The 13,357-nt window shown below is 62.9% G+C and overlaps 1 protein-coding gene across 6 annotated transcripts in view; it reads left to right on the top strand.

Moving 5' to 3' along the window:
- SBF1 (SET binding factor 1) overlaps window positions 1-13,357 on the top strand; it is a 70,530-nt gene that overhangs the window by 23,242 nt on the left and 33,931 nt on the right. For all 6 annotated transcript variants that reach the window (XM_074540293.1, XM_074540289.1, XM_074540291.1 and 3 more), the window contains exons 2-5: window positions 5,274-5,359; window positions 10,324-10,461; window positions 11,346-11,480; window positions 12,974-13,084. In XM_074540293.1, the coding sequence (XP_074396394.1) occupies window positions 5,274-5,359; window positions 10,324-10,461; window positions 11,346-11,480; window positions 12,974-13,084 (470 nt within the window). The remainder of the gene's footprint in view (window positions 1-5,273; window positions 5,360-10,323; window positions 10,462-11,345; window positions 11,481-12,973; window positions 13,085-13,357) is intronic.

Genomic DNA, 13,357 nt, shown 5'->3' with positions numbered 1-13,357 from the left:
CCACTGGCTCCATCAGCGTGGGAATGTCCTGCACAGGGCGTCCCTGGGGACAGGGCTGTTCTCTTCTGTGCATTCATGGAGTCACGTTGGGAAAGCCCTTTCTGTCCACTGATTCTGAGCATTCCCAGCACTGCCAGGGCCACCACTGACCCTGTCCCCAGGTGCCAATCTGCATGGCTTTGAAATCCCAGCAGGGATGGAGACTCCAAACCCCCCTGGGCAGCTGTGCCAGGGCTGCCCAGCCCTTCCCAGGAGGAATTTTCCCCAGAATCCCCCCTGAGCTGCCCTGGCCCAGCCTGAGGCCGCTCCCTCTGCTCCTGTCCCTGTTCCCTGGCTGTGCCCTCCTGGCAGGGACTTGTGCAGAGCCACCAGGGCCCCTGAGCCTCCTTTGCTCCAGGCTCAGCCCCTGCCCAGCTCCCCCAGCCCTGCTGGGGCTCCATTCCCTTCCCAGCCCCACTCCCTGGGCACTGCAGCCCCTCCAGGGCTCTCCTGAGCTGCCCCAGGATCCCAGGGGGTCCCTGGGCAGGGCCAGCACAGGGACAGTCCCTGCCCTGGGCCGTGCCCACCCTGGGGCCGTGCCCATCGCCCTCCTGCCCCCTGGGCTCCTGTTCCAGGCTGGCAGTGCCCTCCCTGCTCTGGCTGTGTGCCAGGCCCTGGCAGGAGCCACCACTCCGAGCACAGATGGGACAGAGTGACTTGAGGATCGGGGAGTCCCAGAGTTGGGTGGGAAGGGACCTCAAACCCCTGCAGTGCCACCCAGCCATGGCAGGGACACCCTCCCCTGTGCCAGGCTGCTCCAGCCCCATGTCCAGCCTGGCCTGGGGCATTTCCAGGGATGGGCAGGGGCTGCTGGCACTGCTCCCCTCTGTGTTGGTTGGTGCTGGTTGATGCAATCTCTCCCGGGGCTTGCAGGGCATTTCCCAATCCCTGTTTGGTGCTGCCCCAGGGATTCACGGCTCCTGCCTTGTGCCAGCAGGGCCCTGCTCTGGGCTGGGGTCAGGGCTCAGCTCTGAGTGCCCTCAGCAGCAGCTCCAGGGCCTGGCAGGTTCTGTGGCCTCGTGCCTGCTCTGTGCCTGCCTTTGCAGGGGCCACCTCTAGGCAGGGCTTTGGAGCACCAAGGATTTTCTGATGCTGTAAAGCTGCTGAATTTATAAATAATTCCTGCAGTGAGAGGCTCTCAGAAGCCTCAGCTGATGCTTCCAGGCAGGCATGAGGCTGCCCCTGAACCTGGGTGAGCTGGAGCATCATTAATGGTGTGAAATGAATGTTTCTGGAATAATTTAAGGTATCTGAAGGTACTGGATGTTTCTAAAATGATTCCACACTCTCCTGGCTGGACATCACCTCCTGGTTGGAGCCTGTGGGGAAGGAGGGCTGGAACAGCTCTGGCTCCTGTGGGGAGGGCTTGGAATGGTGGAATAGTTTGGGATGGAAGGGACCTTTAGTCTCATCCAGTTCCATGGCAGGGACAGCTCCCACTGTGCCAGGCTGCTCCAGCCCCAGTGCCCAGCCTGGCCTTGGGCACTGCCAGGGATCAGGGGCAGCCCCAGCTCCAGCTCTGAGCTGTGTTGCCTGAACTTTGTGCTCCCCTGGATGATTTCATCCCGAATTTCTGAGGTTCAGGGGTGTGGGAGTCGTGTCCCAGCCTGCAGAGGAGCCGTTCCTGGGGACTGGCCAGACCAGTGGTCCCGAGCTGGTGGTGAAACAGCTCCAGTCACCTGTCAGCTGTGAGGGGTGGGACAGGGCTTGTTCCAGACAAGCTCCTTTGCCTCACATCCCTGTGAAAATTCCCTTCTCTTCTCTTCTCTCTCTGTTGCATCCAGCTCCTCAGGAAAGGAGGCTCAGGGTGCCCCCAGCACTCCCACAGCCCCTGGAAGGTGCCTGTGCCCAGCTGCCCTTGGGCTCTGGCTCCAGCAGCACTGGCACAGCCAGAGCACACAGCCTGAGCTGGGCCAAGGGAAATCCAGCTGGGAGAGCAGCAAAAAGCTTTTCCAGCAAGGGGGAGAAAGTTCTGCAATGGCTGCCCGGGGAGGGGGTGCAGTCGCCATCCCTGGCTGTGTTTGACCAGCCTGGAGGTGGCACTGGGTGCCAGGGGGTGCAGTCGCCATCCCTGGGTGTGTTTGACCAGCCTGGAGGTGGCACTGGGTGCCAGGGGGTGCAGTCGCCATCCCTGGGTGTGTTTGACCAGCCTGGAGGTGGCACTGGGTGCCAGGGGGTGCAGTCGCCATCCCTGGGTGTGTTTGACCAGCCTGGAGGTGGCACTGGGTGCCAGGGGTGCAGTCGCCATCCCTGGGTGTGTTTGACCAGCCTGGAGGTGGCACTGGGTGCCAGGGGGTGCAGTCGCCATCCCTGGGTGTGTTTGACCAGCCTGGAGGTGGCACTGGGTGCCAGGGGCTGCGCTGGGCTCCAGGGCCTTGAAGGGTTCTCCCAACGCAGGGATTCTGGGAATTCTGTGACTGTATGTGATTGTTTGAATTGTGTGGATTCTGTGGATTGTGTGAAAGGGCTGCAGGAGCTGCTGCAGGGCTGTTCCCTGCCCTGACCCCATGGCTGCCCATGGGGTAGAGCAGGGGCTGGCATGGGCTGGGGCTGCCCTGCTCCACCCGTGAATCCCCCAGGACTTTCCAGGGAGGGTGGGCGCCTCCTGCAGGCTCTGGGAGCCCCCAGCCCCGGAGGCAGAGGCCTGGCTGGTGTGTGTGCAGGGCTGATGCACAGCTCTCCGTGTCCCACATTCAGGGGACACGGGGGACACTCGTGTGTCCGTGAGCCGTGTCCGGAGCCGTTCCCGGCAGTGTCCGCCCGTGTCCCGCCGTGCCAGCGCTCCCAGCCAGGGTCATCCGGTGCCGTGCCTCAGCCCCGTGTTTACCTCTGGGCTTATTTAGAATTTCCTGTGTCACAACAACATCCCGTGACCTTCCAGCATGGCCCAGGGAGGGGCTGGGCTCCCCCAGGTGTCCCCGGGAGCCGCAGGAAGGACGGAGCAGACACTGTGCTTTGCCAGGATCTGCAGCGTTCCCAGGGATCTCGGCTGCGGTGGCAGCGGGATGGATGGGGCAGGAAGGGACGCGCCGATCCCGCAGCCCGATACGGAGCTGAATGCTGGGAAGTGGCAAAGCCGCCATCAGGCTGCCCCGGGAGCAGCTGAGGGAAGCGCCGCGTTCCTGAGTCAGCCTGTTGGTGACAGTGCCCAAAATCAGGATGTACCTGCCTGCAGCTGGCTCAAGGGTGGCAGCTTCTGGCTCTGGGAGCCATTGTTCTCAGCAGCCCTTGGAATGATTGCTGTTTGTGTTGAGGGTGATGAGCCTGAGACTCCCAGCCCTGGGCTGAGCCCAGTGGGCAGCAGGGAGGGGGATCCTGGCCCTGTCCCCCTCAGGTGCTGCCCCAGCCCTGGGACACAGCAGCAGCACCTGGAGCTGCTGCAGGGCTGGAGCCCCTCAGCTCCCAGGGATCCAGGCTGGGAGAGCTGGGAATGTTCCCCTGGAGCAGGGAAGGCTCCAGGGAGAGCTGAGAGCCCCTGGCAGGGCCTGCAGGGGGACTGGGGACAAGGCCTGCAGGGACAGCACCCAGGGAATGGCTCCCACTGCCAGAGGGCAGCCATGGGTGGCATCTTGGCAATGAGCAATTCCTGCCTGGGCTGGCATTGCCAGAGCAGCTGGGGCTGCCCCTGATCCCTGCAGTGCCCAAGGCCAGGCTGGGCACTGGGGCTGGAGCAGCCTGGCACAGTGGGAGGTGTCCCTGCCATGGCAGGGGTGGCACTGCAGGGGCTCTGGGGTCCCTTCCCAACCCATTCCATGATTTTGTGGTCTTGTATCCATTCCCCTTTAACTGAGGATATTGCAGCAAAGCCGTGGCATGGCTGGGTGTGGAGGGCACAGCTTGGAGCTGTAATCCTGACGTGTGGATCTCAAGGGATTTTCCTGTCTGGAGCTTGAGCCAAGCCCTTGGCACTGGGAGTGGGCAGCCTTTGGCCAGGGCTGGGAGCACTCGGGGCCAGGGCTGCCTCCAGGGGGATGTGGGGATGGAGCAGGGACGTGGTGACAGAGCAGGGACGTGGTGACAGAGCAGGGACGTGGTGACAGAGCAGGGCTGTGGTGACAGAGCAGGGACGTGGTGACAGAGCAGGGACATGGTGACAGAGCAGGGATGAGCAGGGATGTGGTGACAGAGCAGGGCTGTGGTGACAGAGCAGGGCTGTGGTGTCGCAGCACGTGGCCAGGCAGGATCTGGTTGACCCCATCCCTGTGGATATTTGGTGCCCAGTTTGGCTCCAGCCTTTCCATTTTGGGCCCAGGGCTATAAATGGCCCCTTTCCCTTTCTCTCTCCCTGCTAAATGCAGCTGTGGCTGCTGTGTGGTGAGCAGGACCCTGGGGACTTGTCTGGGCTCCCAGAATAGCCCTTCCCTGGGGCTGCTCCTGCTTTCCCAGCCCCATTCCGTGGCCAGGAGCTGCCTCCCAGGATGGGAGAGGCCCTGGGTGGTCCCTGGAAATGGATAATCCCTCTGGAAGGGGCTGGAAGGAGCCCCCTCTCCCCACCATGGGCTGCCTGCCTTCGTGGCTGGGCCAGAATCCTTGGATTTGTGATTCCCAGCTGGATCCAGGAGCAGCCTGAGCAGTGTGGGAGCCCTTCCCAGCCCGGCAGGGTCTGTGACAGGAGGCTTGGTGGCACTGCCACCTCAGGCTGTGACAGGAGGCTTGGTGGCACTGCCACCTCAGGCTGTGACAGGAGGCTTGGTGGCACTGCCACCTCGGGCTGTCCCAGAGCTGGCTGGTCCCGCAGTGCCCACCTGTCCTGCTGGGCCTTTTCCAGGCTGTCCATGGGGAACAGCAGGGTCTGGAATGGTGCGGGCTGGGGGCAGCTGAGGGTTTGGAGTGCTCCCAGTGCTCCATAAAGCCCCGGGGAAGCAGGAGCTGTCAGGAACCCAAAATAAACCCCAGGCAGGAAAGGCCAGTGGGAGATGAGGAGCAGGAGTGCAGCTCGGACTGAGGGGTGCTGTCCATGATGGGATCACAGGGAAGGGAGTTTGCCTGGAGAGGGACCAGAGCTGCTGCTCCAGTGCCATTCCCACCTCCAGAGAAGGCTCTGGGAGCTGTTTGCTCTGGGGTTCCTTGGAATCTCTGCTGTTCCCTGCTGCAGTGGGCAGTGCTGCTCAGCCTGGGCTCTCTCCTGTGCTGCCCCATCCATGGAGAGCTGGAGCACCCGGGGTTGTTCCAGCTGGACATTCCCGGTGGCTGGGGGGTACCTGCTGCCCTCTAATCCCATCTTGTCCCCACAGGCAGCGGGGATGGGCAGGGCCAGATCCTGCAGCGCTTCCCGGAGAAGGACTGGGAGGACAACCCCTTCCCACAGGGCATCGAGCTGGTGAGTGGCTGGGGACCCACGGGTGACACCGGGGGTGGCACTGGGACACATCCCACGGGGTCTGACTGTGGGGCTGGGAGCTGGGGGGGAGCAGTTCCCTCCTGCCCTGGGTGCATCTCCAGCTGTGGAACTCTCCAGAAACGGTGGGATGGATCCAGGACTGGCTCCTCTCTGGGCCTCCTGCTACCCCTCCTCTTCTGGGGTGCTGGAATGCCTCCTGGAGGAGCCATGGATGCAGCCTTGGTGTCCACAGCCCCAGGAGAATGGCCAGGCCTTTCCCACAATCACACACAATCACACAATCCCTGGGTTGGGAGAGCCCTTCAAGAGCCCAGCGCAGCCCCTGGCACCCAGTGCCACCTCCAGGCTGGTCAAACACACCCAGGGATGGCGACTGCGCCCCCTGGCACCCAGTGCCACCTCCAGGCTGGTCAAACACACCCAGGGATGGCGACTGCACCCCCTGGCACCCAGTGCCACCTCCAGGCTGGTCAAACACACCCAGGGATGGCAACTGCACCCCCTGGCACCCAGTGCCACCTCCAGGCTGGTCAAACACACCCAGGGATGGCGACTGCACCCCCTGGCACCCAGTGCCACCTCCAGGCTGGTTAAACACACCCAGGGATGGCGACTGCACCCCCTGGCACCCAGTGCCACCTCCAGGCTGGTTAAACACACCCAGGGATGGCGACTGCGCCCCCTCCCCGGGCAGCCATTGCAGAACTTTCTCCCCCTTGCTGGAAAAGCTTTTTGCTGCTCTCCCAGCTGGATTTCCCTTGGCCCAGCTCAGGCTGTGTGCTCTGGCTGTGCCAGTGCTGCTGGAGCCAGAGCCCAAGGGCAGCTGGGCACGGGCACCTTCCAGGGGCTGTGGGAGTGCTGGGGGCACCCTGAGCCTCCTTTCCTGCAGCCTGAGCACCCCCAGCCCCTTTGCCTTGCCTGAGGCTGGGTCCCAGGGCCAGGGCCTGGCTGTCCCCAGCCCTCTGGACACGGTCACCGACTCTCAGGAGTGCTTTGGGGTCAGTTCAGGGCTGGGACATTCCCGGGGTGTGGAGCTGTGGGGATCCTCCAGCTCATCCAGGAGGGTGGGATTGGTCCCCTCATGGCTGAACTGGGGTGGGAGCTCTTCCCAATCCCTGCCCTGTGCCCTGGAGCTCCAGGGACCCTGAGGGAGGAGCTGGAGCTCCATTCCAGTGAAAAGATGGGCTGGGACAGACTGAGCCCCGCAGGCTGAGCCCTCTGGAATCTGCTCCATTCCCCCTGGGGTTCATGGAATCACGGATTTATTTGGGTTGCAAAATCCCTCTGAGCCCATTGAGTGCAATCCGTGGTGCCAAGGCCACCACTGCCCATGTCCCCAAGTGCCACATCCACATGGCTTTGAAGCCCCTGCAGGGATGGGGACTCCAGCACTGCCCTGGCAGCTGTGCCAGGGATGGACATCCTTTTAGGTGGGATCTTGGGAGGGAATTCCTGCCTGGAAGGGTGGGCAGGCCCTGGCACAGGGTGCCCAGAGCAGCTGTGGGTGCCCCTGCATCCCTGGCAGTGCCCAGGGCCAGGCTGGGCACTGGGAGCACCTGGCACAGTGGGAGGAGTCCCTGCCCATCATCACTGGGGTCACTGGTTCCTCATCCCATTGTTACTGGGATCAGCAGTGTCCAGCTCCTCTTCCCATCACATGTCCCCTGAAATTCCAGCACAATTTGGGACCTTTCTGTGCTGTTTAATCTGAGGCAAAAACACGCATTTATTTTTATATTTATTTTTATTTTTCTGCCCCGAGCTTCCTGGTGTCTGCAGGGACTTGGGAACTGTCCCAAGCAGGAGCAAAGCTGCTTTTTTTCCCAAGGGTCAAACTGTCCAGCCAAAAAATCCTTGGAATTTAAACAATTGGAGCCCTGTGCTGTTGGGAGGCAGGGGTGGCTCCAGGGCTTCCCACAAACTCTCTGAGTGTCCAGGGGGAGCAGCACGTGGGGCTGCTCCGAAGGCAGCTCGGGAAACCCATGGGAGCCTGTCCTGGGGTTGGGGGGACGTGTCCCTGCGGTCAGGGCTGATCTTCCTGACAGCTTTTTGGGGACAGAAACATTCCCAGGGTGTGCAGGGAGCTGGGGTTTGGAGCTCCTGGCTGTGCGCAGTGTCCAGCAGCAATTCCCAGCAGAAATATCTCATTTTAATGGGTCGAGTTCTCTGGGGACAGGCACAGGGTGTGGATAAACCAGCCTGGGAGCCTCTCCCTGCCTGCCCAGAGCTGCTCCTGCAGAGCCCTGGGTGCTGCCTGGTGGGGGCATTCCATGGGCAGGGCATTCCCAGGGTCTCTGCTGGAGCAGGGGTGTCCAGGTGGGAATGGAGATTCCTGTAAATCCAGGGGCTCCCTGTGCTCCTGTGGCTCTCAGGGCCATTCCCACTCTCCTTTTTGGATCCTTCCTCGGCACTGGGCTTTAGGACCTTCCATGCCGTAATCCCACAGGCCTGCTGGACTTTGTGTGGGGTTTTCCATGTGCTGAGGCAGCTCTGGGATGGTTTTGGCACCTGCTGGGTGTGTCCAGGGCTGCAGACCTGCTCCACCTCTGCCAGCATTGCAGGGCATCCAGCAGGGCATCCAGCAGCTTCCAGGGCCTGCAGGGGCTCCAGGAGAGCTGCAGAGGGGCTGGGGACAAGGCCTGCAGGGACAGCACCCAGGGAATGGCTCCCACTGCCAGAGGGCAGCCATGGGTGGCATCTTGGCAATGAGCAATTCCTGCCTGGGCTGGCATTGCCAGAGCAGCTGGGGCTGCCCCTGATCCCTGCAGTGCCCAAGGCCAGGCTGGGCACTGGGGCTGGAGCAGCCTGGCACAGTGGGAGCTGTCCCTGCCATGGCAGGGGTGGCACTGCAGGGGCTCTGGGGGTCCCTTCCCACCCAACCCATCCCAGGATTCCCTGATTCCATCATCCTGGTCCAGCAGCTCTGTGTGCTCTGGGCCCCTCATTCCCACAGTGCCAGGAGATCTGTGTGGGGCTGGGAGGGGCAATTCCCACCTTAGGACAGTGACACCGGGACAGTGACACCGGGACAGTGACACCGTGTGCTCATCCCCGTGTTCTGCTGAGCCAGGCCTTCCCCTGTGCTCCCATGGGAGCTGGCAGTGGGCTCTGGGATGGAGGGGACCCTGGGGTGGAGGAGCCCCGGGATGGAGGAGCCCCAGGATGGAGGAGCCCCAGGATGGAGGAACCCCGGGGTGGAGGAGCCCTGGGATGGAGGAGCCCTGGGATGGAGGAGCCCCGGGATGGAGGGGACCCTGGGATGGAGGAGCCCCAGGATGGAGGAGCCCCAGGATGGAGGAGCCCCAGGATGGAGGAGCCCCGGGATGGAGGAGCCCCGGGATGGAGAAGCCCCAGGATGGAGGGGCCCCAGGATGGGGTGTTCCTTTCCAGGGACACAGGATGTGGGGAGCAGCTCCTGGGGTGCTTTCTCCTCCCGTCCCTCCTGCTGCCACCCCAAGGATCTGCACAAAGCCCAGCTCCTGTCCCGTGGGCTCTTCCCAGGGAGCACGGGAGGATCCGTGGGCGCTGTGAGCACGGAGCAGCTGGGAGACTCGGGTGGGATCCACCCTGGGTTCCTGGGGGAGCTGGGGCAGGATTCCTGAGCTCGCCAGGCCCTGGTGCCGTGGTTCTCCTCCCGGGATTTGCAGAATTCCCGTGTCCTCAGTGTGCCTCCAGCCCTGGGAGGAGCCGGGCTGTCCCGCACCCAGGGACTTTTCCAGGGCTCCTCAGCAGCCAATTGCAGCCCTGAGGAAATCGAGAAAATCCCCTGAGGCTCGGGAAGCCGCGGGAGTCTGGAATTATCCCGGCCCTGGGAGGGGCTTTGGGAAGTGCCAGGGGCTGGTGCGGTGAGATGGCACAGCCGGGCCGTGTGTGTGCCAGGGGAGTGGTGCCACCTCCTGGAGCCACTCCAGAGCCCGTGTCCCACGTGTCCCCTGTCCTTCTGGGCTCTGTGTGGTGCTGGCAAGGGGTGTCTGGCCCACGGTGGGATGGGGGCAGTGCAGAGTTTGGGGTCTCTGTGCTATGAGGGTTTGGGGTTCCTGCAGAGTTTGGGGTCTCTGTGCCATGGGGGCAGTGCAGAGTTTGGGGTCTCTGTGCTATGAGGGTTTGGGGTTCCTGCAGAGTTTGGGGTCTGTGTGCCATGGGGTCATTGCAGAGTTTGGGGTCTCTGTGCTATGAGGGTTTGGGGTTCCTGCAGAGTTTGGGGTCTCTGTGTGCCATGGGGTCATTGCAGAGTTTGGGGTCTCTGTGCTATGAGGGTTTGGGGTTCCTGCAGAGTTTGGGGTCTGTGTGCCATGGGGTCATTGCAGAGTTTGGGGTCTCTGTGCTATGAGGGTTTGGGGTTCCTGCAGAGTTTGGGGTCTGTGTGCCATGGGATCAGTGCAGAGTTTGGGGTCACTGCAGAGTTTGGGGTCTCTGTGCTGTGGGGGCAGTGCAGAGTTTGGGGTCTGTGTGCCATGGGGGCAGTGCAGTGTTTGGGATCTGTGTGCCATGGGGGCATTGCAGAGTTTGGGATCTGTGTGCCATGGGGGCATTGCAGAGTTTGGGGCCTGTGTGCCATGGGGTCAGCACAGAATCTGGGGACTCTGTGCCAATGGGGGACCTTCCCCAGGGTCTGGGGGCTCCTGCCTGCCTGGGCTGTCCCATCACGCCCCCTCCCAGTGTGGGTCTCTCCAGGCAGCTCCTGCTGTCCCTGCAGACAGGAGGGGATCTTGCTGGCCCTGCTTCCCCGCAGGGGCGATTTGGGAATCCCAGGAGCTGCCCAGTTCCAGAGGGAGCCTGGGGGCTCTGCCTGGTGCTCTCCCAGCTCCCGGCCCGTGGAGCTGCCCTTCCCTGCAGGCTCCATGGGCGATGTGGGCCGGGGCTCGGGGCTGGATGCCACGGGGTGGGTGAGGGTGGCAGCCCCTGAGCCGTGCCTGTCCGAGCCCCGCCTGTCCCTCCCGCAGTTCTGCCAGCCCAGCGGGTGGCAGCTCTTCCCCGAGAGGAACCCCCCCACCTTCTTCGTGGCCGTGCTCACCGACATCAACTCGGAGCGGCACTACTGCGCCTGCTTCACCTTCTGGGAGGCCGTGGAGAGCCCGCAGGTACGGGGACACACAGGGACACACACGCGGGGACATGGGGACACGCACAGGGACACAGGGACACACACGGGGACACGGGAACTCACACGGGGACACACACAGGGACATGGGGACACACACAGGGACACAGGGACACACATGGGGACACGGGAACTCACACGGGGACACACACGGGGACATGGGGACATGCACAGGGACACAGGGACACACACAGGGACATGGGAACACACACGGGGACACACATGGGGACATGGGGACACACACGCGGGGACATGGGGACACGCACGGGGACACGCATGGGGACACACAGGGACATGGGGACATGGGAACACACACAGGGACACACACACAGGGAAATGGGGACACACACAGGGACACACACGGGGACATGGGAACACGCACAGGGACACAGGGACACACACGGGGACACGGGAACTCACACGGGGACACACATGGGGACATGGGGACACACACGCGGGGACATGGGGACACACACAGGGATGTGGGGACGGGGGCTGGCAGCGCGGAGGGAAGCACCCAGCTGCCTTTGGTAGGGGGTTCCTGCTTTGACTGTGCCACAGGAATCCATGGATGGATGGGAAGGGTGGCCAGCAGTGCTGGTGGACAAGTGCCCAGCTGCCTTTGGCTCTGGCCAGAGGTTCCTGCCTTCCCTGTGCCACAGGAATCTGTGGGTGGATGGATGGGAAGACTGGTCAGCAGTGCTGGTGGAAAAGCACCCAGCTGCCTTTGGCTCTGGCCAGGGTTCCTGCCTTCCCTGTGCCACAGGAATGCAGGAGTTTGGGACAGGGAGCTTAGCACTGGGAGCTTGGCACAGGGAAGAGCATCCCTTAACCCCCAGCGCGGGCTGGTTTGTGTCTCCCCAGCCCCAGAGCCATGCCAGGAACGGTGAGGGTGAGGAGGAGGAGGAGGAGGCCTCAGCCCTGGTGCAGCCTGCCCAGCTGTTCGCTCCCAAGAGCCTGGTGCTGGTGTCGCGGCTGGACCACGCCGAGGTGTTCCGGGTGAGTCAGGAGCAGGGCAGCTGTGCTGGGAAGGGTTGCTGCCTGTGGGAGTGGGAGCACAGCACGCTGGCACAGCCCCTGGGAGCCTGGCTCCATCCTGCCTTGGCAGCCCGGAGCTGTGGGGCTGCAGCTGCTGATCCCGGATGGCTGCGGGACACGGAGCAGCTGCCGGCCCCGCTGCTGGGAGCCCTGAGGAACAGCCTGTTCCTGGGAGCACTGGCTGTGCCAGCTCTGCCGCCTCCAGAGGTGCTGCATTGTGTGCCTGGGGAGCCTGGGGAGGGCTGGGTACGGAGCGTATCCATGGGGATGGGCTGGGAGTGCCCAGCCTGGAGAGGAGAAGGATCCAGGGAGAGCTCAGAGCCCCTGGCAGGGCCTGCAGGGGGACTGGGGACAAGGCCTGCAGGGACAGCACCCAGGGAATGGCTCCCACTGCCAGAGGGCAGCCATGGGTGGCATCTTGGCAATGAGCAATTCCTGCCTGGGCTGGCATTGCCAGAGCAGCTGGGGCTGCCCCTGATCCCTGCAGTGCCCAAGGCCAGGCTGGGCACTGGAGCAGCCTGGCACAGTGGGAGGTGTCCCTGCCTTGTGTGGAGTGGGAATTCTCTGAAATGCAGGATCTGTTTTCCTAAGCCTGGGACAGCAGAGTGGGGTCCTGCCAGGCACAAGCTGGGGCACCTCCAGGAGTCAGGGTCCCCTCACTTGTCCCCAAGGACAGAGATGTCCTGCCAGCTGCTCCCCTGGGACAGAAACAGTTCCCAGCTCCTCATTCCAGTGCCCAGGGATCTGAGCTTCATCTTCTCTCATTCCAGCAGGCAGAAGTTTATCCTGCTCTTCCCTCTTTATTCCATTGTGCCAGAGTCTGCCTGGCCCTGCTCTCCAAAGTCCAGTATTTGTGTTTTCCCTTTTCCTCAGTGGTTGGAAACCAGCACCCCGAGGGTGCTGGGAACACAAATTCCTCAAATCCCTCGTTCCCAGCTTGTCCTGGGGGCTGCCCTGTGCTGGTGCCCCCAGAACTGGGGCTGCTGTTGCTTCCCAGTTGGAATAGGGTGTTTTGGTGGGAAGGGACCCACAGTGACCACCCAGGGCTGACCAGAGGCCAGGTGTGCTGTCAAGGGCCTTGCCCAAATTTTGGACATTTCAGCCAGCTCTTTGCTGGGGAAGGATCCTCTGCCATGCCTTCCTTGGGGTTTGTGTGGGACTGAGGTGCTGGGAGGCTGGGTTAGGGTCAGGTTAGGCTGCCCTGGTCACCTCTGTGCTGGAGCTTTGGAAAGCCCCTTGGTGCTGCTCCATGGAGCTCTGGCCTTGGGGACAGATTTCCTGCTCTGGTGGGGTCAGTGCAGGGATGGGAACCTGCTCCTGGCTGGAATATCCCATCCCTGTGGATGAGGAAGATGTGGAGCTGGCATTGCCAGGGTGTGTTTGTGGCCAGGGACAAGCCCTGGGGTGTCCCCAGCTGCCTGCACTGCTCATCCCTGCTCTGCTCCCCTCTGCAGAACAGCCTGGGGCTCATCTACACCATCTACGTGGACGGGCTGAGCGTGTCCCTGGAGAACGTCATCGGGAACCTGCTGACCTGCACCATCCCCATCACGGGGGGAGCACAGGTGGGTCCTGGGCTCCTGCTGCCCTCCCTGGCCTCGCTCTGTGCCCTCAGAGCCCAGCCCTGCTCCCCATGCTGAGTGGGCCCCGTGGGCAGGGCCTGGCTCCATGCCCTGCTGCCTTCCTGAGTGCTTCTGAGCACAAATCCCACTCAGATCCTCAACTGGCCAAGGAGCTCCTGCTGCAGCTTCTGTCCTGGCTGCTGCTGCCTGGGAGGGAGGGAGCACCAGGGGCTTGGCGTAGGCGCTGCTCAATCCATGCAAGCATTCCCTGCTCCG

Source organism: Zonotrichia albicollis, chromosome 4 (genome assembly GCF_047830755.1).
Source record: "Zonotrichia albicollis isolate bZonAlb1 chromosome 4, bZonAlb1.hap1, whole genome shotgun sequence".
Classification (NCBI taxonomy): Eukaryota; Metazoa; Chordata; class Aves; order Passeriformes; family Passerellidae; genus Zonotrichia; species Zonotrichia albicollis.
This window is presented reverse-complemented; position numbering and strand designations above follow the sequence as displayed.